We start from the raw sequence: 25,714 nt of genomic DNA, 5'->3' as shown, positions 1-25,714 counted from the left end.
ACGAGAGGTTACAAAGAAACAAGGGCAATTGGTAAAAGAAAATCACGAGAGAGATGCAAAATTCATACGTGTTAATGCATGCCTATTAGGAGAGATTGATGCAGCTTTAAAGGCAGCACAGTTAAGCTCGTGATCAAGCAAAAGGAAGCATGTAGGAATTTTTTGGGCTTTTGTGTTGGGATTGTGTCCGTAGATCAGTGTGCATATACAGCAGAGTGTATGTGCTGGCATAGTAAATCATTACATAAGATCCTTGTTGTGACAAGTGCAGCGCACAAAAAAACCACAAAAGAAAAGGTGACAGCGCTCAGACGAAGGTTTTTCATAGAGGTGGTAAAGGGGTTTTTCAGGCACCTTCACCAAATGGTGTATAATTTATGCTAGGTAGAATACTGGTCTTTGTGGTAGAGGCTTTGCTAATAAGGATGGCAAAACTGCTAAAACAATTCTGAGAGTGCTCAAGCGAAATTGGGAGCGTGCCTCATTTGAGGTAATAAAGGTCACTGAAAACAAAATTGCAGATTTACCCTAAATAGATTTCAAAATGTGTCAACAAATGGTTCCCCAAACGCAGTAGAATGTGTATCAGATGGCACAGAATGGAATATGGCAGTCAATGTTCCTAGCCCTTCTGGCAGAACATGCAGAATGCAAGGCAGGTCAATGGGAACATGCATTCAGACAAAATCATACAACGACCTAAGCAGAACAATAAAGAATTTCAGCCAGATTTTTAAATTCAGCAGAGGCATTCAGCAATTAATGATAATTTTCTACAATTTGGAACTGCACTCTGAGTTCCTACAGGAACGAGTTGGCACAATGATGGTACCTCAGAACAGGGTTTGGGGGTTGAGGGAAGGCGACTACATGCTAGGTGCAGTCATAGGGCTAACCAGGATGGTCCTTTTATTGATGGAGAAATAAATGGCCATCCAGTATCATTTTTAATTGATACAGGGGCTACCAGATGCACGGCAAGACAGGTGAAGGGTCCCAACCTACCCCTCTAGGAAAAGAAGTCCAAGTTGTAAGTATTCCAACTAAACCAGTGACAAATATATTGCCAGCAAATGCCCAAGTTAATCTTGATTCAAGTGTTAAAAATCATGAGTTCATAATTAGTGAGGCGAGTCCAGGGAATTTGCTGGGTTGTGATCTTTTGCTAAAGTTAAATTGTGTGATTTACTGCTGACCGGATGGTGTTGGTATTTAAACAAATGTAAACAACATTAACTTTAAAATAAAATCTCAAGAGACAAACATTAAATTGTTCACAGTTCTCACATCAGAGGATCCAACTTCAGGTTTAAGGTACAATGTGAAAAAGGAGGGTTGAAATTTTTATAGGAAAATAAATTGGGTTGCTTAAAAGTGCACAGCCAGCGCAGATCACTGTAAAACTGAATGTAGTGTATTCCTGCACTCTTCAATATGGGCTTCCTCGTGAACAGGAGGAGATCACATCTGTCATGGAAAAAATGATCAAACAGGACATTCTAAATGAAGTCCTAGGTAGTCTAAGTAATTCACTACAATGGACTTGAAGAGGCTAAGTGGAGAATAGTACAGGATATAAAGAAAATAAATGATAACGGGCCAGTTGTACTACCCTTTAATTTAGCGCCTCCCAATTTACGACACATTGCGAGGCGCAATTTGCGAGGCGCTAAATGAAATGTACAACAGTGTGTTTACACTGTTTTGCGATTCCCAGTGGGGTTGCAAATTGTGAGGTTCATTAATATTAATGAGCCTATCGCAATTTGTGAGCCCATTGTGAACGCCAGCTCTCCCAGGGATGGTCCCCTGCTGGGCTCAGCAGACCACCACGTCCGGGACTGCTTTTAAAAAAAAAAAATTAAATGCAGCTGGTTTTCCTTAACCCCTTGCATGCGTCGGACGGCCGGGGGCCATCCGACGCAGCGGTGCTCGTGTGCGTCGGACGGACGGAGGTCGTCCGATCTGCCCACGCGTAGAATTTTGCCGCACCGCGGCAAAATTCCGGCCGCGCCCAAGGGGTTAAAGGAAAACGGGATGCATTTAAAAAAAAAAAAAACTTTTTTGCTTCATTTTTGGGTTTCGCCTGCCGAAGGCTGCGCTCTGCGCAGCTCTTCAGCGCAGGTGAAATCCTATGTCGTCAATAAGGACTCCTGGAACGTCCCCCGGCTCTCCTTGGTTAGCTCCATAAATGGAGGCTAGCCATTGAGTGCCGGATCTGTCCATCAAGGCTGGACCAGATTCGGGGGCGTTCCGGAGATTTTTTCCCAGGGCGGAGTTACGTTTTTTCCCGTTCCCTCCCCTTTCACTGAAAGTGAATTCAGATGCGCTGTCCATTCCCGCCCCCTCCGTGTGCCTTTCCGCCCCCCTTGCTGTCCTGTGCACGTTTCCCGCCGTCCGTGTCCTCTCCCGCCCCCTCCCGCCGTCCGTGTCCTCTCCCGCCCCCCTCCCGCCGTTCGTGTCCTCTCCCGCCCCCTCCCGCCCCCTCCCGCCGTCCGTGTCCTCTCACGCCCCCAGCGAGTGCCCACCTCGCGATTTCTGCCCGCCTGCCTGCCTAGCGAGGGCCGCCGCGCTGCCCGCGGCGACCCGGAAGTACCTGGCTGGCCGGCCGGCCAATCCCTTCGCGGCCGGCCGGAAGTCCCGCACCCGCAGCCCGGGGGAGGGAAAGGGAAGCCTTGCTGTTTGCCGCTTCCCCCTGCCTGGGGGAAGCCTTTGCCGGTGTTGCCGGTCTCCCATGCCTGGAGGGAGACCGGAGAGGAGCCTGACGAGGGTGGAGCGGAGGGGGCGCGGGGCACATTGTGGTGCCCGCCCCCACCGCAAATCCGTACCGGCAGCAAGGAGGAGGGCAGCAGCGATCAGGTAAGGATCAGCGGAAGACGTTAGAACCGTGCAGATCTCACCACCCACGTGAGCCCGTCCCCCCTCCCTGAGCCCGTGTGTAAATGCTTGTCTTTGTCCAGTAGCCGCCGCCAAATTGTAGTTTTATTTCTATGTCAAGCGTATTTCACGGCCTTACAGCACTTCCTCTCGCTTTACGGCTTGCTGTATAGCTCTGTTCGTGGCCGGGGCTCCTTCCCTCCTCCCTTTCTACGCTTCACCAAGTTGGCCGCCGGGGTAAGAGTACGGAGCTGAGGGCCTGGATTAGGAAATCGGTTGCCATCCGCCTCCGTGAAACGGGCAGCGGGTTCAGAAAAGTGTGGCGGTCACTCAGGGTAGTACAGATAGAGTATTTAGATCGGGAGACCCCGGGGGGAGGGGGATACCAGGACTCTGCCCTGTAGGCACTGCCCCGACCCTGCCACACTTCACTGCGAGAGCCGCGGACGGACAGACAAACAGTCACACACAAGCACACACATATACACAGAGTACACACACACAGACGGCAAGGAGACACAAACACGAGCACACACATTCATCTATGCAAAGGCAGACACACAAAGAGACACACAACTGTGCACAAAGACAGACACACAAACACAAATGCACAAATAGGCACACACACAAACTCACACATACAATACCCACGTTCAACTACTGAAGTACGACACACTCAAACACAAACATACAAAGAGGCACACAGACAACAGATAGCCATGCACAACTCCTCAAACGACAGAGTCACACACGCAGACAGACAGACACAGGGGGGCAGACGCGTCCGACTACTCAGAGACAGACAGGTGCACACAGAGTCACAGAGGACAGAAACACACAGACACACCGACACCCCACACAGGTGCACACGGGCGAAGATTGCAGGATGCCTACACATCTGCACCAATAGGCAAACAGTCACACAAACACACGTCCTGCAGCGCACTGGAGCTGTGCCATTGTGCGGCTGCGACGTTTTCCGCACATTATGGAAGCGCTGCATTTGCTGCATAATTCATCCTCTGCTCCACCATGGCATGATTCGAACAAAAAACAAATCCGTTTCTATTTCACACACTTCAAACGTTACTAAAGTCGCAGTGACAACTGATGGCGGGCAGTGGAAGCCCCTCGTAAGGTTGTCTTCTCTCCTTTCTGAGGCTTGTTGCTGTGTTTGTGTGTTAAGACGAGCTGCAGACTATTGTTCCCAGACAGTTTTAACGAGGGTAAAAATGACAAAATGATGTCATGCTATCAGCAAATGCGTTGCATGACGCTGCACCATTTGCCTTTTCTTGCCTCATATTTCAGTCAACCCTGCTGCATAATGTGCCCCCCTCCGATGCATAATTCCAGTGCCTTGAGGTTATGTCAGATAAAGCACCCAGCCGAGCCGTGGCTTAGCTGTTCATCCTTCCAATGTCGATACATTGAATATCATCGAGGTGGTTACTCGGTGAGGTGCTCTGGATTATGTAATGAGATCCTTACAATGACACAATCCAGACGGATTGGGCGTCTAGGCGCTAGATTACGCTAATCTAGGAATGGTATTCAGCGACCAGGAGTCCTCAATGCGCCCAGCGCGTGTCCCAGCGCCTCTTGGCGCTTCGTTGTAGGTTTGCACTACGGACGGTGTGATTCTATGTGGTGTTTACTACTACGAGCCCGGCTGCTTCATAAAATGTTATTTAATGATTGTGGTTTAATTACACTAAAATACACATTGGTAAGCCATACCCTATCCATCCCTGGGCCCTAATAACACCTTACTGTAGCTAGCTGCCACCCTGAGCCGACCCTAAAAACGCCTTACTGCCCCTAAACACTTCCTATGAGTGACCCTTAAAACTCCCCACTCCCCGCACACTGCCCACGCATGAGGCCTACAATCTGCCCACTGCCCCTGCGCACTGCCCCTCTCTGAACCCTAGAGGCACTTTTGTGCAGTTTTAAGAAGCACAAACTTGGCCACGGCAGTTGGAGCCCTTGGATTATATAATAGAGGGGAGGAGGCATGTTTTTTAGGCCCAGGGAGATTATGTGATTTTTTTTGTCAAGAATCACACAGTATATTGGCGCAAGGCGTTCAGCTGTGCTATTTGGCACCCCATTTGTAGGGTGATTAGATTGAGTGTATTTTACCGTTAAAGGACCTAGCACACTAGTGTAACCAGGTGCTGTATGTAGCACACGGACATACCAATAAAGGGAATTTAAACTGCATAGCTGCGCTGCTCTAACTTTTCCAAAGGCGAAACCATTGCATTGTAAATGCTTGTTTTTAAAGGGCAGGCAGTGGTCCCTGGGACCCCTTCCCATTTGCGAATGCACTACCACCTACTTGAAGTAGGTGGTAATTGCGAGTGTTTTGCAAACACAATTGCGGTTGCAAAACATTAGTACATTGTTTTGAGACTCGCTATTTGGGAGTCGCAAAACCTATTTAACGAGTCACAAAAAAATTGCGACTCGCTAAATAGGCTATGTACATGGCCCAATATGTTTTTGCATGGGCAAACAGGTTTGCAAACCAGTTTGCGCATGCAAAAACGGGTCATACATCTGGCCCATAGTGATTCCATGTTGTCCGTGGTACTGAAACTAACTGTAATTTTGTTTCAAATTAGAGCCAATGCAGAATGGATGGGAATAATTGATTTGTGTCAACATTTATCTATATTCCTTTTAATGAGGCTAGTCAGTATCTTTCTGCGTTCCGAATCCAAAATATAATTTTTGCCTAGTGTAGAATCAAACCAGTTTATAAAGAGATACCCTTCTAAAACTATTCACCAATATTTAAGTAGGATTTGGAAAGTTTATATTTGCCTTGTGACTCTGTACTGGTGCAGTATATTGAGGATTTGGTGATTGCAGCCAAAACGGATTGGTGTCAGTACAACGCGTTGTATTACAACGCATTCCGTTACAACGCAGATTTTACAACGCGGGATCCATTACAACGGATGTCATTACAATGCATGGCATTACATCGCAGATGCTATTACAACGCATGGCATTACATCGTAAGTATAGGTAAGTTGACTTTTTTTTAAAAATGTTATTTAGTTTATTGTAATTAATTTTTTTTAAATAATTTAATTAAAAGACATTTAAAAATTGTCATTAATTTAATTTAATAAAATAATATCTATTTAATAAATGTAAATATAATAAAAATTGTAATTAATTTAATTTAATTAAAAAAAGTAATTAGTTTAATGTACATATTTTTTATAATGAAATTAAATTAAATTAAATTAAATAAATTAATATTATTAATTAATTTAATTAAAAATGTAATTAATGTAAAATAATTAATTTATTAAATATATTTCAATTAATTTTAAAATGGTAAATATAATTTAATTATCCCTAAAGCCAAACCCTGCCCTAAAACCTAAAAACACCCCTGTACCCCAAAACCCAAACCCTGCCCTAGAACCTAAAAACACCCCTGTACCCCAAAACCCAAACCCTACCCTAAAACCTAAAAACACCCCTGTACCCCAAAACCCAAACCCTGCCCTAAAACCTAAAAACACCCCTGTACCCCAAAACCCAAACCCTGCCCTAAAACCTAAAAACACCCCTGTACCCCAAAACCCAAACCCTACCCTAAAACCTAAAAACACCCCTGTACCCCAAAACCCAAACCCTACCCTAAAACCTAAAAACACCCCTGTACCCCAAAACCCAAACCCTGCCCTAAAACCTAAAAACACCCCTGTGCCCTAAAACCTAAAAACACCCCTGTACCCCAAAACCCAAACCCTACCCTAAAACCTAAAAACACCCCTGTACCCCAAAACCCAAACCCTGCCCTAAAACCTAAAAGCACCCCTGTACCCCAAAACCCAAACCCTGCCCTAAAACCTAAAAACACCCCTGTACCCCAAAACCCAAACCCTACCCTAAAACCTAAAAACACCCCTGTACCCCAAAACCCAAACCCTGCCCTAAAACCTAAAAGCACCCTTGTACCCCAAAACCCAGACCCTGCCCTAAAACCTATAAATACCCAAACACTCCAAAACATATACCTCAGTACCCCAAAACATATACTCCTATACTCATATTTATTTAAAAAATCACTTACATTAATATATTTAATTTATAATATTTAAAAACTAAAATAAATATTTTTTTTTATAATTAATAATAATTAAATCAATTAAATAATATTAAATGAAATAAAAAAAATTAAATACTTACCAATACTTACGATGTAATAGTATGCGTTGTAATAGCATCTGCGATGTAATGCCATGCATTGTAATGACATCCGATGTAATGGATCCCGCGTTGTAAAATCTGCGTTGTAACGGAATGCTACGTAAAAGTTGCGTTGTAGGTGTAACATACCGCCAAAACAGAAGAAGGCTGTAAGCTAGACACTATTGCTTTATTAAACCATTTGGCTAAAATAAGTATAAAGTATCCCCTATTAAAAAACAGTGTTGCCAAAAGTAAGTCATTTATTTGGATACCGAATTGAAAAGGAAGTCAGAAGGTGCCCAAACAATCCATTTATGCAATTCTGAAAATGAATGTACTAACTACACAGAGAGGAGTGAAGATGTTTCTAGGAATAGTCGACTATTGTCGCAGTGGATTCCAAACTTTTCCTTGATTGCAAAGGCCCTACAAAGGCTAACACACAGTGATGGCAGTTATCTGTTGCCCTGGGTCGATGAACCTGTGAAAGCATTCCGGACAGTGTTTGTGTACAAAACCTGCTCTCGAAATTCATAACTAGGAGAATGATTTATTTATTTTGACATAAAAAGAACAGGTGTGCAATTTCTGTTCTTACTCAGCAACACTGATCTGGGAAGAGTACCATCACATACACTTCTATAACACTAGATCCAGTACCCGCTGCTTCGCCTGGTCGTTCAAAGAACATCCAACTACTGCTTTGGCAACAGTGCAGATTGAGACAATTATAATGGTGTATACACTTATTGTGTCGGCTCCACATTGGTTGATGCACTCCTAATTTGTATGTGCACTCGACAGCTCACAAGAAGCCACTTGACCAAGTATGACCCATTCATACTGGTGGCAGAGAACATTCCAACTTATCTATGTAATACCCTGATTCCTGCCAAACTCTTACCTTTGCCAAAGAGAGAAGCCGAAGAAGCTGTAACACCAGTCAGACTCTTGCCTTTGCCAAATAAAGAAGCTGAGGAAGCTGACGATGCTGTTGATTAATCGGAGCAATATTGTATCGATGTGGCTGAATTATTCATCAGGCAAGACCAGACATTCAAGATGTCCCACTGAAGGTGGCCGATTTTATTTAATTTGTGGGTGGTTCTAGTCTGAGACAGTCATGGAATTCTTTGAGCAGTATATGCAGTTTGCACACTGACATGTTGTGGAGATATCATACCTATGTAATTTAACTTAAGCACCAGTGGCATAACTGAATGTCATTACATGGGCATGCGGTGTGGCTAATGAATGCAGTGTTACAATCTACACAGATTGTCAGTATGGTTTTGTAGTGGTCCATTATTTTGGCCAATTATGGTCCCAGAAGTGTTTAACGACTTCCACTGGTACTCCAATAAAAACTGGGCCACAAATTTTGGAATTATTGTAATCATTAACATTTCCAAAGAAAATCTGTATTGAGGAATGTGCCACACACAAGATTGGAGATGACATGGCTTCATTGGGCAATAACCGTGCAGATGAAATTACAAAATGTTGTGCTCTTGTGTCTGGCACATTAGAACTGTATAGGAATTGTGAAACAGAAGTGATCAATTTAAATAACTTTTTGTCTATGTCAGTTCATACTTTGGATGAATGCAGAGTCTTGCAAAGTGAGGAGTCAGAGGATGAAAAATATCGGTAAAAAGAGGAATGTACTCAAGGTAAAGATGATTTGTAGAAGTCAACTGAAGAGAGATTTGTGTTGTTACTGCAGATGGCAAGACAGGCACAGATCTACATAAGTGGGACGTAATGGAATGTTAGCCACATTCAAGAAGCATTAGTTAATCCTCATTTTGGAAACATAGTTGAAAACCTGTGTCAAAGGGGTTTAATCTGTCAGCAAATCAATGTTGCCAGAAAAACATGAGTGACTACGAGTCAAGTGGGAAAATCAGAAGTTTCATTCACAAGGCTACATGTTGATTTTGTAGAAATGCCAGTTTGCAATGACCTTCAATACATTTTAGCAGTGATTTATTATTTCCGTAGATGGATTGAAGCATACCTGACAAGAAGTTGCGATGCACTCATTGTAGCCAAGCGATTATTGAGGGAGTTGATCTCTAGATTTTGCCTGCCAACTTCATTAGAAAAGGATAGGGAAACTAATTTGAAAAATAAGGTCATGAGGGCCTTATGTACGACAATGAAAACAGACCAAAAGTTCCATTGTAGTCACCATCACAAAAAATTCGGTGTAGTGGTGAGAATGAACAGTATATGAAAGCAAAATTGACTTAATGCTCTTCGATGTCACTGAAATGGCCAGATACTCTTCCTCTGGTTCTACACAGCATGAGAGCATCCCAGATAAAGGCACAGTTGTAATGCCTCATGAGGTAATAATGGGGAGAACCATGATGATTCCTGTTATTAATTGAGCTGCACTTGTGAATATTACTCATGATCTGGCTTTGGATTACAGCAAGGCTTTGGCTTATTTTGAACACTATTTCTCATCTGGTGAAAACAGGGACACCTTCAGCAAGCAATTAACCCTGCCATGACCTATAACCTGCAGATTTTGTTATGGTGAAGAAACAAGTTTGAAGGACTTGCCTTGAGCCGAAGTAGAAGGGGCCCTATGAAGTCACATTGCTGGTGATGAACACTTGCTGTATTGTCCAAGCATGAAAAGAGTATGGGGACTGCAGTTGAAACAGAGATACAAGCTTCTGTTTCAGAATCAAGCTTAAATCCACTATGTGTTTCGGGGGTTGGGGGGAGGGGGGGGCAAAGATTTCAAAAAGGAAAACAGTAAAAACTACAAGAAATTAAAAATCAATACAATGAAACTATTAAAGAATACATTTGCACTTTCAAACCTCTGCCGGCACTCAAAACTTGTCAAGAACAAGAAAAATAAGAGCAAAGCATTCCAGTTGCAAGTTTTGCAAATCAAGAAGCAAATGCAGATGAAAAGTAGGCCGATGAAGCAAATGAAACTGAAGATAGACAAGCTGAATGGTCTGAAGACATGAGAAAGAAAGAATGTTTAAAAAGGCTCAACAGCCTAAAGAGAAATTACGACAAATCAGCTGAAGCAGTGACAGATCTAAATGACAAAGCATTTCAAAGGTCTAAGGTGAGAAAATCCGCAAGAGTGCCATACAAGAAGTAGACAGCTCCTGCATGGGCAAAGAAAATTATACTCAACACCTACACCCAAACAATGTTTTAGTTAATAACAGGAGTATTTGGACAAAAAATGGAGAGACTCCCAGAATGATTTTCTTGATAAAAAGAGATTAATTCTTTAATTTAAAACATTTAATTTTCTTCTTGGATTCTTGCTATAGCCTGCTCCTGAATGCGTGTATTAGACAAAAAATGAACCAGAGAATAGCGATTCTGATCTGAGGGATGATCAATTTCAGTTTCAAGAACCTCTATGAATTGACACATGATCTGAGAATAAAGGTGATCAACACTGAATAATTTCCTGACAACGTAATGGAACTGCATTTTTCAGAAAAAACTTTTGCGACTTTTATAAGTGCACCTGTATAACTCTCTTAGATGAACGTTTTTGGTTTTGCCTGAATATTAAGAGTATGCCCTCATTTTAGAAGACTTAGGGGCTCATTTTAAAACTTGGCAGTAAGGATCCTCTGCAGCAACAGTGACTGAGTATCCTTACTGCCAAGATGATGGTCCAGACGCCAAATCTGGATGCCGTCAGGCCATAGGTGTAACCATGGCGGAGACTACTCCGTCTCTACAAGGGCTAAATCCCTTCAACGACATGACATAGTGGGGGGCGTTTGAGGCTGACCTCTATGTCCACCCACCTAATTTAGATGGGTAGACATAGAGGTCAATTTCCACTGCTTGTCACGCCAATAGAACAGGGGAGTTAAAATTGTCTAACACCCCCCGCACCGTTGGAAATATCCCACGGTGAGGAGAGGATTTTTTTAATTTTAAAAAAAATAACGCTTTTCTGGCACGTTGCCAGAACTATGGGCCAAACTTTAAAAAGTAATGACAGGAACGGCTGTGACTCCAGTTCCTGCTAATGCTTTAGATTTGGCTGTCGACTTAGCAGTTATTTCTAAATTTGGCGGGCGGAATTGACTCGGCCTGTCGGATATTAATTACTCCGCAAGGTCAGCGGAGATAACTCCGTCAACCCAAAATTAAATCTGCTCCTAAATTTGTACCTACTTGATTACCCAGCTTAGGATAGTGGGGGCAGTTTTGTGCCCACAGACAGCTTTGTAAACATATATTGAACTACATTTCTTGCTTGCATAATCTTTGTGAACATTTTATCAGAATTTTCTGTTACAATAAACTGTTTCCCAATCCTGCATGGTTTTTGGGGCTTTCTAAACTGCTGATTTATAGATCTGTATCCATTTTATTTCTTGCTTGCATCAATATTTCTGAAGGACTTGTACTAGTGCTCACAGGATTTGCCCAAATGTGTTGCTTAAAGGATTATTTTTGGTAAATATCTGCACCATATTGATTCTAACATTTTTGGAGAATTTTGTACTGTGTATTTTTTAGACTACTATTTTATAAGAGACTGCTTTTATAGAAGTAAGATGGCCTCATAAAAGAAAGATTTTACTTGGATCTAAAATTGCTTTTATTTTTTTATTTTAATAGTATTATTTGGAATCTTAGTGGGCTTATATGCCCTGTCAGACACGCTTCAATTGACGTAGATAATATACAACATATTAATAATAAAGAAAGAAGATTAGATCTTAAGAACTGATTTGATGGAGACTTTGGGGAAAATAATTATGCAATCTACTTAATGAGTAACAGAGAGTAATGAACGTTCCTAATTGTTGTAGCTCTACAGACCGGCCTACTTCTGTTTCAAAAGGAGTGTCCTATTTCCAGTTACTCTTGTCATGTGTCTTACCATGCAGTGTTTAGTTTACCTTTGTTTAAGACTCTGAACATTTTCAAACAATACAAACTAAACTATAATGTTTCAATAGATAAAATACCTGAAGCTTCAAGATGAGATTCTCCTACTAAAAATAATATTCACATTATGTTTTATAATTTGAAGACTAAGTGCACAAATTAGTGGGGTGTGTGTAAATTGACAAATACAGAAGCTAATTTTATAAAAGAATATAAATGAGAGTCTAAATTAGCATGAGTGGTGTTGAAGGAATGGAGTTTTATCCATAAGATGAGACTATTAATCAAGAAAGAAAATGTGCCTCCAAGAATTAGGATTTCTTAAGAGAAGAAAGGAGTTGTGTTATGATGTGTCCGAGACATGATAGATGGGATATTTCTGTCTGACTTTTTATAAGCAATCGACAAAGTGAAACCAAGTTTTCCATACTCACCAGTACTTGTGACAATTTCTGCTATCTAGTAGAAGTTGTATTTGTGATGCTAATTTACAAAAAAAAATCAGGAACGAGAGATAGAATAGTGATCTGCAAAGTCTTACAAGATTATAAGGAAATATATTTGTATACTCATTTTCTCTTTCAATCATTGGAATCATGTTACACCTCTTCAACTTATTTCCCATGAGACCGGTTTCAAAGGAGGGACAGTAGGTCAGTACATGGACACCATTTCTATTCTGGATGTGGTGCTTACTAGCTGGCACTCTGTGAACAACTTAACGTAGACTGTTGCTAAGAGTGCTTGGATAAATGACTGGATGCACAATATATTTACACTGCAGTTGGCAGAGGGCCATGCATTTCGGCATATGGGGGTTAAACACACTTTCTTTAAGCGGGCTGGCCCCGGCACCAGGAACATCTTACGCATTACAACATAAAGATGATAAACTGCATAGATTGAAGAAACATTTGTCAAACAAGCGCACCCGAAACATACAGGCGAAGTATACGAGAAAGGTCAGAGAATCACAGGGTTCAGTGGCAATGGGAGTAGAAAAACACGGGCCCAGAACAGAGAATCTCAAGGTTCAGAGAGAATAAAAGCAGATAAACACCGAACAGAGACTCTCCAGGTTCATTTTAGAATACGTATAGATAGACCTCAGAAACCATGAGTTAGTAAGGGTAAATGAAGGGTAAAAAGAGGTCAGAAGGAACCAAGGAAGGGTTAATAATCACAGTGATTCTGGTACATGCAAAGACTCCTATAGATTATCACCTTGTTGGAATACTTTATCTAGCCGAGGTGAATAAAGTTGTTTCTGCAGCACATCTCCCATTCAGTATTAAACGGTGAAGAGACTGATAATGTGAGAAGCCTGTCGAGTGTGCCTGATGAGAGCCAGTTGTCATTATTACTAGGTCAGGCTCCTCAAATGCCAAGCTTATGGAAACAGTTCATTGAACATAAAAAGAAAATGGGGATTGTGATCCCATACACCTTTAACAAGCATTAATGCGATAGAATGAAGATTTGCAGAGCTGCTGTGGTATCACTTGAACAGAAGCCAAAGACAGCAGGCTTCGCGGAATTAATGACGAAAACTATAAATGTAGGCTCTGAAGACCAGGTGGGAGCAGAAGCAAAGAGACCGATAATTATAAATAAGCCAGAACGAGGGAACATTAGGAGAGAGGGCTTGTCAAGAGTGAAGTCTGAGTGAGTAAGGGACAGCTTGAAGAAGAGGAGTGAGACACAGAAGAGTGGTATTAAAACAGAGATCAAACTGCCACCAGGAGAAGAACAGACCATAAAGCAAGGGTACCAAAGAGCAAGACGACCAAGGGACTGAAGTGTAGAGAAGAAAAAGGGAAAAGAGGGAAGAGGAACAGGAGTAAGAGTTGCAATAGGGGGAGGAGTGGTAATTGAGAGGGATAACAAACAGAGGGGAGTAAAGCCGCAAATGGTTGGACGAGAGCAATCGAAGGGGGAAAAATGCATCAAGATGGGAAAACGCAGCAAGAGAGAAAAAAGCAACAAGAAGGAAGATCAATGTGCAGCAATCTCCTCCTGGAAGTCACCAATACACACTACACGTTAGCAACAAATTTAAGAGCACATCCTTCTTTAAAGACATCATATACTTCTTAGAACACCTTCCAAGTCCACCTGTACCGGGCTCACAAAACACAAGACACTTCCATCACCAAGATCTTGGCAGAAAACAAAAACCTGAGACAGCATCTAGAAATGCATTCCACCACAACCCATCCCACCATGAACAGGCCCAAGTGGATAAAGTTTAAGATGAGTTCAACAGACTGCCCTCTGCCATCGTTATCACTGTCAAGGCAACTGCATACGAAGGCAATATCCTTATCTCAGCTATTTTGAAAACCTTCACAAGCAAAGCACTTGTTCTTGACCACACTCTCAAGAAAGTGACCACAGCATGATCTCACCTTTCATTCTAACAGAAAGGTAGCTCTTGCATCCATGTAGCCAACTATAGACCCGCTACTCAAAGCCATATTCTCCTTAAACGTAGTGGCAAAGCCCTACTAACCAGTTTTGCCGATTTTACCATCACTCTACACATTGAGCTCCCAGTGCCTACACCTCTCAAAGTACTGAAGGTGTTTCGTTCATATAACTTCTATCTGAATATACATACATTGTGTGCCCCCTCCCACTCCCCCCCCCCCACCCCAAGCCTTCATTGTCTTTGAGATATGCTGGACTACATATAAAACAGTAACAAACCTTCACTTCGTCCGTAACAGGCCAAAAAAGGAAAGCTCCCCAAGGCAGGTATAATGCAGTATATTTAAATGGATATCATCAGGGTACTAATTATGAACTGCAAAAAGGAACGAATCTTATAGCACAACTACTGTAGGTACACGCTTAGAATATGGAACAACATCCCTGCAAACAGAAGGCCTGACTTTCCACTCCGACAATTCAGAAAACGAAGACGCATCTCTTCAGAGACCATTTAATTCATCATCAACTAGGGCTTCCAGGCTCGATCCACCAATCGGGTCCCACACAGCTGCAATTCACCCTCTTTCTGCTATTCACCTTTTGTGTTTGATTTGCATGACCAAAAGAGCATGTTCAGTGCTCAGCTGACCTCTAGCTAACCGTACTCTCTAAATATAAAGATATACATAATATGAGTAGAAAGGAAGAAGGGTAAAAGGGAAAGCGAGAAAATAAGCATCAAAAGAGACACACATTAAAAAAAGAGGGCTGGTGAAAAGGACCCAGGAGGCAAAGACAAGAAGCAGGTGAAACAACGAGGAAGAAACATATGGGAGGGCCGAAAAGCCTGCTGAAAAGCAGAGGGACACTAGAGAAGTAGCTGGATGAAAAAGAAGCAGAATGGGACTGTAACAGCGAGTTTTAAAAAGCAGAGATTGTGCCTGGAAAGCAAAGAAACAGGATGCGGAAGAAAAGATGTGCGTCCTGGAAAGAAAGGCAGCTGTCTCTGGAAAAGAGTTAGGAGCTGGTGGTTCCAGAAAAGAGATGAACGGGTAAAGAGGCAGACATCTCCATAAAATATAGGGTGCCATGGAAAACAGACGGAAGGTGCCAAAACCTGCTGGGAGTTCCAGAAAAAAAGACAGGTGGCAGAAGCAGGCGATACACCCCCGAAGCAGAGGTAGTAGGTCCCACAAATTAAAGGCAGGTGGAGTGAAAAACCAGCAAAAATGTCCAACAGAAAGTGAACTCCTCTCATCAAAAGAATGCGACAGGGTGTGAAAAGGAGGATTAGAAAACGAGTAATATCACAACTCTGTACGATGCAGTTAAGGCGAGAATACTGTACCCAAGAGTTTGCTGCTCTCTTCGGTGACAGAGGACTGGCTTCGCTCTGCAAAAAATAAATAAATACATTAAAAAAACTGGAAAATTAAAATGAAGGGTGAAAAAAGAAATTCCAATAGTTAAGGAAACACAACTGATGGAATAACAATCTATTGCCCAGGCGATAGGAAAGGTAGTTACCGCACAGCATGGGGAGTCCTGTTTTAGACGCCTGGCCGTTATCCTGCATGTATGGATACCGACAGGGAAGACTCAAACCTTTGTCCTTATGAGGTCGATAAATGGAGTACAATTGAATTCAGCTATAACATCGATTCGTCTACAAATGGGTACAGATCCTGGAGCAGGGGGAAGAGAGATGCAAACTCGGGGTCAGGCGGGAAAGAATGGGAAATGGAGACACAGACCACAGTGTGGATGGACTTTCATTCGGAAGGCCGTACTTGTTAGGTTGGTGAAGATTCCTGCTCCACAAGAGAACAATTCATCCAAGGAGTAGGGAAGAGAAAGACTAACTATGTTCCGGGAGGAAATATACTTAAAATGCCGTGGGGAAAAAAAATATCCGGGAGTTGTGTGATTCTCTTTCTTGAAATGAGAAGAGAGACTGCCAGGAAAGGGAGTATCACAAGTGATCCGCAAATAACTGCTTATGCTGGCTGTCAACTCCTCCTGCGGGAGCTCGTCACATTAAAGATGATTTATGAATGTAAATCATTTAACATTTATGTAACCTAAGGGAGTTGAAAAAGCTGGTGTCTAAATTAACAAGCAATGGCAAAGCCATTAGGTTTGCATGCTTAAATGTACATAAATTGTGTAATGTCACCATGTAACCTGCTACATGGCGCTGAAAGCTTGGGGAATTAAAAAAAGAGGGGCACAGAGATAGATTGTACAGAGAAAGGTCTCAGATAGCCTATGCACATTTGTACATGTAATTTTCTGTGTTAGCACACATTAAAGTCAAATCTACTGGTTTGGCGAACGCTTATTTGCTTTATTCAACGAGACACTCGGGGTGTGCTCACTTTTGGTCCAGTACTCGTCGTCCCATGAACTGAAGCTGTGCCTTTATTAAAGAAATGGAGCGCTAAATAAAACGTAATATTATGGAGGGGAAATAAATGGCTCTTGCTCGGTTAAGAAGGAGCCACTGATGATGGCTAACAAGGCCACATCGGATGTGGACATGTCTGTGATCCCATCCAGAGGATACACGCTTTGCCGGTTGGGGGAACTGTTGCTATAGGTTCAGGTCTAAGACTTATTTGCATAGAGCTAGTTCCTATCTGCAAAGGCACAGTGAACACAAAAATGAAGGTCTGGAATGCTGCACAGAGTAATTACCAGTGGCTGAGATTAATTCAACCATTCCACTCCTCGCTTCCTATTCCTCAGTGGTTACAATTCTGAACACTGCTGTATTACCGCCTTACTAGCAGCTGTCTTTGCAGAGGTTGTCCCCGTTGCTGTTGGAGCTATTGTGTCTGCTGTGTTCCTTGCTGTTGTGAAAGCCGTTCATGGTTTTCCTTCTCTGATTACAACTGTGGTCAATGGGGTTGCCCCCTGCATTACTAGGCGCGGTTGCTGCTTTTGGTACCCCTGCTATGATGGTCACTGATGTTGCCCATGCTGTGATAGAAGCAGTGATAGCATCTCAGGTCACTACAGAGGTCTTATCTCTGGTTACTTATGTGCTGAAGGCTGTTGTTACTGTGGTGATCCCTGTTGTGAGGACAGCTGCTGGTGTAGTTCTTGCTGTGATAAGAGCTTTAATTGCTATTCTTGCCCTGCCATGGAATTAGCTGTGGGTTTAGCTGCCACCGTGACAGGAAAAGCAGTGGTTGCAACTGAGCTCCCTGCTTTGATAGAAGTCATCACTGCTGTTGTCCTTGCAATATATATGATGATGATGATGTGCTTGATAAGCCAGTGGTGGCTGTGGTCACAGCTGTTGTTGCAGTTCTGGACCTTGATGCAGTAAAACTATTGTGCATTCTGCAGTAATAGCAGCTATGGTGGTTCTGTAGTCTGTTGTGTTTGCTGTTCTGGTCCCGAACCTCTTGGCAGTTAATGTCACTGGTGTACTTATTCTTGTTGCTGCTGTGGTTCCTTGTGTAGTGGAATTTGTCACTGTTGTTCCTGCTAACTACTTACGTCCCTGCTATGAAGCCATCTTGTGGATAAAGCTGTGGTTACAGCTGTTTACAGTTGTCACTGATACTGTGGGGTGAAAGAGGCTGACCTTAAACCACTGTCCGTATATTTCTATGATGTTAATCATATACGCTCTGGGTGACAGTGAATACTCTTTCCAGCAAGACTTTAAGACAGTGCTTCTCTCCATAGGCAACCCTATTCAATTAACAGCTGTTGTAAATGAGCCCTTTCTGCAGGGTAACCCCACAGTTTTATACCTTTTTGCAGAACCCTATTTTTTTCTGGCTATAGAACTCTGTCCACATCCCCCTGCTACCCAATGACAAAGTGCTTCTGCTCCTGCATTCAACGTGGTAAAGCTGGTATACACCGGATTGGCATTTAACTTATCTATGAGTCCCTAGTGTACGGTACCAAGGTGTAACCAGGGCCTGCAAGATAAACATGACCAGCAACGACATAACAACCATTGGGTTACAACGCCCATGCTCCACCCATGTAATGCCTACCACTGCAAAGTAATGCAAAGCAGCGCTATGCGTTACTTTGCATTACTCTCTATTCACTAAACCACCAAAGTAGCTTTGTATGGTTAGTAAATGCCAAAAATTATTTTGTTTCAGGGCTGGGCCACAAAAGGGATGCACCTCCAATACAAAATCATAGTAAATCTGTTCCACAGTGCTTTAAAGATAACACAAGGCATGATTGTTGTAATGCGGGCAGATGATATGTGAGTGCATGGATTTTTGTGCTGGTTTTGTGCCTATTGCAGATATCTATGTGTAACCTGTTGGGAATATGTCTGAACCCCAGGATGGGCATCTTAGCCTTTCCTCCTAAGGTTGATAAAATGGGTGTCACAGACTTCATGGAAATTTGATATTCCTAGAGCTAAAAGTGGCAACATCCGCCACAGTAAATGATACAAACAACTCAAGGTAGAATGGATTTGTGATAAACAAAAGAATGATGAAACTGAAGGTTAAAAAACAAGGACCACAGCTGCCGGCTTTGGTAGCTCAGAGGGCTAATTTATTCACTAAAGAGATCTGTGTTCAAAGCCAAGGTCACGGGTTCAAATACAGGTAGATTCACCCATCCTTTCATCCTTCCGAGGTCGACAAAATGAATAATTTTGATTTGGGAAACAATTAACATCTGAGTGGTACCAACAGACTTACTCTGGGTGAACGCGCACACCACAAATATGCCTGTCATGCCTATATCAACATATACCTACACCTATTCTAAATGCCTCCCACTTTCAGCGACCTTCCCAGGTGCTTGGAAAAACACAACTGTCCTCCCTTTGCTGAAGAAACACTCACCAACTACAGACTGATCTTCCTTCTACCATTCTCAGCAAAGGTCTTGGAGAAAATCATTGATAGACACCTCACCAAATACCACAATGACCACCAACTCCTGGACACCACTCGGTATGATTTCAGACTGAGCCACAGCAAAGAAACTGACCTCACTGCTGTTACGAATGACATCTGCATGACTCTGGAAATAGGAGACTCGGCAGCCCTCATTCTCCCAGATCTCTCTGCAGCATTTGACAGTGTCCCACTCCCACAGCCAATGCCTCCACAACATCAGAATTCAAGGACATGGACTCAGTTGGATCTGCTCCTTCCTGGAAGGACCTGGTAAGTCATCCTGGCACCGTACACCTCAGCCAACCGTGACCTCATCTGCCTAATCTTCTTCAACGCATAGGATCATCTGCTCTCACAATATGAACACACTCTCCTATGCTGCAGACACGCAACTCAGTCTCTTCCTGACGGACAAGAAGCTCAGTACCCAGATCAAGTTCAATGCCTACATGACTGAAATCACCCACTGGATGAACATCACCTATCTAAAGCTGAACACCAACAAGACCAAAGTTGTGATATTCAGGATGGGCACTTCTCTGCAGGACTCCACCTGGTGGCCGGGAGAGCTGGAACCCCCTCCCCATCCACCTCACCCACGGCAAGAATCTCAGGTTCATCATCAACAGCAAACTTGACATATATCCCATTGAGTATTAAAGTCAAACATTTATCATTGGTGGCAGCCCACCGTGGGAGAGTCGCTAGATAAGACTTCATCCTTCCTTTTTGCACAAGAGTCTTTCTACTTAGTTTGTGGCTTGGCAATGGATCACTAGTTTTATCTGTCTCACAGAGAACTATTGGGTCTATGTTTTGAGACAATCTGGTGTATAGGCAATCTGGAAATTGTAAAATGTTATATAATGTTGAATTTAGCAGTTACAGTGTGGTAAGCGGTCTTTAGGTGGCTCATGTATACATGCAATTTGTATGCTAATTATGAATTGATATAAAAAAACATTCATCAGTGAAGGGAGGTCCCAAGTGTAATTGTGACTCCAACTTTGTTGATGGCTTCATGCCACATGGTCAAAATCTAAGACCCTACCCGTCGCCCTTCCAAAATATGGGTCTAGACGTGCTGCAGTCACAAGTGGACTGCAGCACCCATTGTGCTATCCACAACAGTAGTAATGTAAACATGACTGCAAGCCTGCCACCAATAGCCTGGCTGGACAAGTTTCAAACTGCAAATTTGAGCTCTCAAATTAACCCCTTTTGACAGGCCTAAACTATCTTTTTAAATATAAGAAGTCACCCCTAAGTTGGCCTTAACGCCCAAAAGAGTTCAAGGTATTTCAAGGCAGGACATGTAAATGTTTAATGTTAAACATGTCCTTACAACAAAAAAGCTTTTAAAGCATTTTTCACAGTAGCATGGTTGGCTGTTCCATAGGAAAGCAATGGGATACAATAGTAAACTTAATAAATGTTTCTGTCTAGGAAACAAGCACAAATGAAATTTTTGAAATATGTATTACAAGCCCAATTCCAAGGTGAAATCCGATTCAAAATAAATATTTTTGTAAGAAGACTTTTAAAAAGTCACCTTTGCCCTGTCTGAGATCCACGGCTGCTAAATCTGCATTTTGTTCTCCAATCCTGCCAGCCAATAATTAGCTTTTCAATATGTGTGAATGAGGTGTGAACTTGCTCCCAAGACAGGAACAAAAGACCATGGGTTGTGTGGGAGTGGGGGGTGTTGTTATGCCTTGGTCTGGGCCCAAGGACTTGATTAACTTCAAAGACACCTACCCTGCTCAAGAAGCTGTAGCTAACACCCAGGCTTGCACTCTTCTTCTGTTCCCCCAGTCAGACCAGTCTCCATTACAATGAGCCTCTTGTTGACATCACAGTGTCCGATCTTTCTTGAGTATCAAGACCTGCTTAACAGGTCTGCTAGGGTTTTACATATCAAATTTGGGGCGCACTTCAGAGGAAGGAACAGAGTGTCAAAAACACATTGTTTGATGACTAAGAACTCTTCTATTGTTCTACCAAACTTCTCTCTATGAGTTTGGGGAGGAAAGGATGGTCTAAAACTGAATTTCAGTGTTAGATGTGAGAAGAGACTAGGATTACCAAAGTACTCTTCCCACACACCCCTAGCCCTCAGAGCCCACGTATAGTGTGGTCAAAGGTTTGGTCCATCCTGAAAATGCACACAGTGGGTAGGGTTAGCCCCGGAAACCTTTATCCCATTGCTTAGGGCGTCCCCAAGGGTCATTCCCACCCACACGTTTATGCCAGGCATAAATGTGGCTTCTCCCGGAACCCACTTCAGAACATTCCTGGACCTGTGGAGGATCAGAAGAGGACTGAACCTGCTGTCTGAGACGAGAGAAGAGCCTAGAAGATAGGACCTACTCTCCCTTTTATATCAAGGACAAAGAAGTGGACCCCAACGTTCATAAGGATGACCTCTTGTTAAAGCTACAGGGACACAACAAGCTACAAGAGTCATTTTCTTACAACTGCCTAGTTGACCAGTAGCAAATGGGCCTTGATTGGACCTCCTGTGGACCTATGCTTGCCACCCTGTGAGTTTCTAAGCACATCCCCTGAGGTCCTGGGGGGCTTTATAAGATTCCTCCTGTGGTGGACTGGGACTTAAAGACTGGAGTAATAAGGTAAAATCTTTGACCTACTTAGTTTATACAACCCACTCTTCATCGGAGTCAGCGTCAAATTGCGCCTAGGTTATGACCACTGACACTGTGATTCTACGTAACACCTTAAAAATTCATATCTTAGATTCCCGAAATTGGATTTTTAAATGTTGGTGTTAGTTTGTTTATTAAATGTTTCTAGTTCATGGTGACATTTTTATTGTTTTTATATTCAACTTTATTACTGTTTGAGTACAGCATAAATACTTTATACATTGCCTTCAAGTTAAGCCTGTGGATTGAACTTAGGTTAATTTAGTGACATTAGTGATTCATCCAAACAAGGATTGTGGTTATTTTCTGAGGTGCGTACCTACTACCCTAATAATTAACCTAATTTCTAAAAAGAGCCACTCTAATTGCCAACTCCATTAAAGAGGCTCGTCAACATTTCAACTACCCACTCTATATACGCTCAGCTTTTTATTTTTTTAAGATAACTCAGACAAAATATATTCTGAACTACTTTTGTGTAAACAATTGTGCAAATTTCAGACATTTTTACAGGTATGTTAGCAATACCAGAGGTGGTTTTTTCAATATGGTTTGTATGTTTTGACCGACGCACCTAGGACTGTTCTGTAGACCAATCGTCCACCTTTGATCGGATTGGCAGAAAAAGACCTCAAAGATGAGAACAATAGAGTTTTAAAATGTTTTTGGGGGCGTGGCCAACTGCCGGAGACAATGATCGATCTGTTGCGCGGTCCTGCCTAGGCATCTCCTTTCCCCTAAAATATCCTCACACGTATCCGGCCACAGGAGGAGAATTCCCCACACAGGAGCACACAGAAGCAGCAAGGAGTGATTTCCACTGTCCCGAGGGCGATTTGTGAACGGGTGCAGCTTTCGTCGACGTTGCAGCCTGTGGAGGCGGGACGACTGGACTCCAGTAATCGGGCACCCGGATGCATGAGGGAGTGCCCGGATACGCAAACTGGACCTGTTCCGCTCCGGTGATGGCCCTGATTGGGTGGCCGGAAGCGTAGAGACGACTGGAGAGCCTCGGAAAGCGGTGAGGCATAATCGACTGTCAGCTCGGGCAGGGTGCTGGCTTTCCCTCCCCCCCCCCAGCAGTGAGTGAGGCAGACGCCAACTATTTGGGGCTGGACTGGTCGCCCAATAACCAATTGATCCACTCTGTGCGATGAGCGAAGTAATAAAGGGTAAGCGTGGTCAGGCTCCAATATAACACGCTCCTCCAGTGGAGTGGATCCGGAGTGCTTCTTCGACCTGGGGTCTTGTGCAGGTAAACACTGGCCGCCGAGAGGAGGTCTGATATTAAGTTGGACTCCCCGTATACTAGGAAAAAGCAGTGGAGAGGACAGTTTATCAAAATATCCGCGGGCCTGATCCAGGACATCGACTATTGTGCCACTGACTAGAGACAAGCCGCCAGTTGAACACCACGTCAGCCCTGACAGGGGTGCGCCCCTTCGATAGTGGACGGAATCCTAAGAGGGGTGAAGGGGACCAACCAAGAGGCCCGTGAACATTCGAGGCCACCATTAAATACTATCTCTGCTGTGGACCACCTTCTGGAGTCGACCCATCACTAAAACCGAGCCATGAATCGCTTTGCTTTTACGCTTAGGCCTAAAAGACCCTCTGATAAGAGACTGGACTAAGTAGTGAATGGGGAAACAAACAGGCCCCGCGGTTCTCGCCACAGTATGTAGCGAGGAGTACCCCTTGCTGTAGAGTCCACAGGCCGAAGTAAGCAATGGAGACAGCCAAGGGAAGCCGAGGTGCGTACCATCAAAAGATCGATAAATTTGCATGTCAGAAGGCACCAGATGGAGGACAGTCTGGTGCGGCCTCGGACCAAGACACCCAACAGAAGGCTAGTGTTCAGGAGCTACCCACACTCCAAGATGTTGTCGTAGCCGTTAACGAAGTGCGCACGTCACCGGACGGTCGCATAGACTTGGTCTCTACAGACATATTCTTGCTTTAATCAGACCTGCGCAACATGGATTCTCATGTAAAAGGAAGTGGAGAATGTCACACAAGAATTGGTCACTGATGCTTCGATCTGGAAAAAACTAATTTCTGAACTACAATACCGCACTGAGCTCCTTGTGATGCAACTCAACGATTATGAAGAGAGATGGCAGAGTAGTAATATTCATATCCTCGGGGTGCCGGAAAGGGCAGAGGGGTCAGCGGTGGACCTCTTTGTGGAAGATCTCGTGAACAAGCACCTACAGACTAAACACCACTCCAACTACTTTTTTTTTTTTTTGCAGAATTTTATACAGCGCAAACTAGACCCGAACCGAATCAGGTATCAGAGTGTTTTACATATCACCAGTTACGTTACATGAGGACACACATTCATTTTAGGCACGGGGAGATTAAGTGATTTGCCCAGAATCACAGGAGGTTTTGGCGTCGTTACCGAGACTCGAACCCAGATCCCCAGGTCCGAGGTTGAGCGCCCTAGCCGTTAGGCCAACTCCTCTCCTACTTCTCTATTGTGAGAGCCCATCACATCCCTGGGGGCAGGCCTAAGCCAGGGGCGCCCCCCGGCTTATCCTCGCGAAAGTGTTCAACTTTCGAGACCATATCTTTCAGATGGCTCAATGTGCACTCCCCCCTCAAGTATAAAAATTGCACGATTGTTTTTCCCAATTTCACCGCCAACGATCAAAACCAAAGATGTTCCTCTCTGGAGGTCAAAAAGGTGTTTGCGAGACAGACACTATGGTCAGGAGGGGACTTTCTTTCACATTATCGGGGAGGGCTCAGTTGCCCAAGAATACTGGAATAAAATTACAGACCAACTGGGGAGCGCGGGGGGGCAGACAATCACCCCGAAACTATGCCTATTAAACATATGGGATGCCACGGGCCTCACCCAGACTGAGAAAGCACGTGTTTCACTGGGATGGGCCTTAGCTAAAAGAAACATTGCACTAAAATGGAGTGTGGGTGAAACACTAACTGTCAGAGACTGGTTTGCCGATATGGATAGAGCAATGATCGCTAAAAAGGATGTGTTCAAACACAGAGGATGCCCAAAAAAATGGGATCGTAAATGGACTGCCTGGAATACGTACAGAGGTGAGATATGCTTGTCCCCTACTGTGGAACTACCATGCAGTGTAGAAAGATTTCTTTGAGGGAGAGGTGCTTGAGTGATGAATCTATGTTATAACAATATGCGGAGAATAATCTACCTGCCTATTACGTTCAATCATATATGTTATTGCTGAATTGCATAGCAGTGCTATTTGTTCCGCTTAATAAAAAGTTTAAAAAAAGGTTTGTTAAATTGCTTCTGACTAGCTAGGCAAGACAGTCTACACAGTAGAAAGATTTACTCTAATACACTCAAATACATAATGGTTTGAGATAGATGACCGTTCTAGACTCCGTCCTTTTTAAACCATATTTTTCTGATTTCTGTGAAATTCTAAAGAGGCTTGATGCATCACCATTTTCCCCATAATTAACATGATTCTCTATGCAGCATGGATTTATGCAGACTATGTCATCCTACAACCTCAAAAATGGAGAGGTTGACTATTACCATCGAGAAATAGCAAATGTTTCAGAGTTTAGGAATGAGCCCTGATTAAAAAAAATATATATAAGCACTGACTTGGTAACTGTATACCTTAAGATGCTCCAAGAGCTCAAGTATATAGGCCTGAACATATCATACACACATAAATGTTCTAAAATGTATAGTAGGGACGAAAT

At 43.2% G+C, this 25,714-nt stretch overlaps 1 protein-coding gene across 3 annotated transcripts in view; it reads right to left on the bottom strand.

Annotated features, from left to right (window-relative positions):
• SLC12A6 (solute carrier family 12 member 6) overlaps window positions 1-25,714 on the bottom strand; it is a 784,900-nt gene that overhangs the window by 445,087 nt on the left and 314,099 nt on the right. The window contains exon 2 of one of the 3 annotated variants that reach the window (XM_078644821.1): window positions 15,785-15,829. The exons of the other annotated variants lie outside the window; for them this stretch is intronic. Coding sequence (XP_078500947.1) covers window positions 15,785-15,829 — 45 coding nt within the window. The remainder of the gene's footprint in view (window positions 1-15,784; window positions 15,830-25,714) is intronic. 3 annotated transcript variants of the gene reach the window in all.

Source organism: Lissotriton helveticus, chromosome 5_1, assembly GCF_964261635.1.
Source record: "Lissotriton helveticus chromosome 5_1, aLisHel1.1, whole genome shotgun sequence".
Classification (NCBI taxonomy): Eukaryota; Metazoa; Chordata; class Amphibia; order Caudata; family Salamandridae; genus Lissotriton; species Lissotriton helveticus.
Note: the sequence above shows the minus strand (reverse complement) of the source record. Positions and strands in the feature narration are given on the sequence as shown.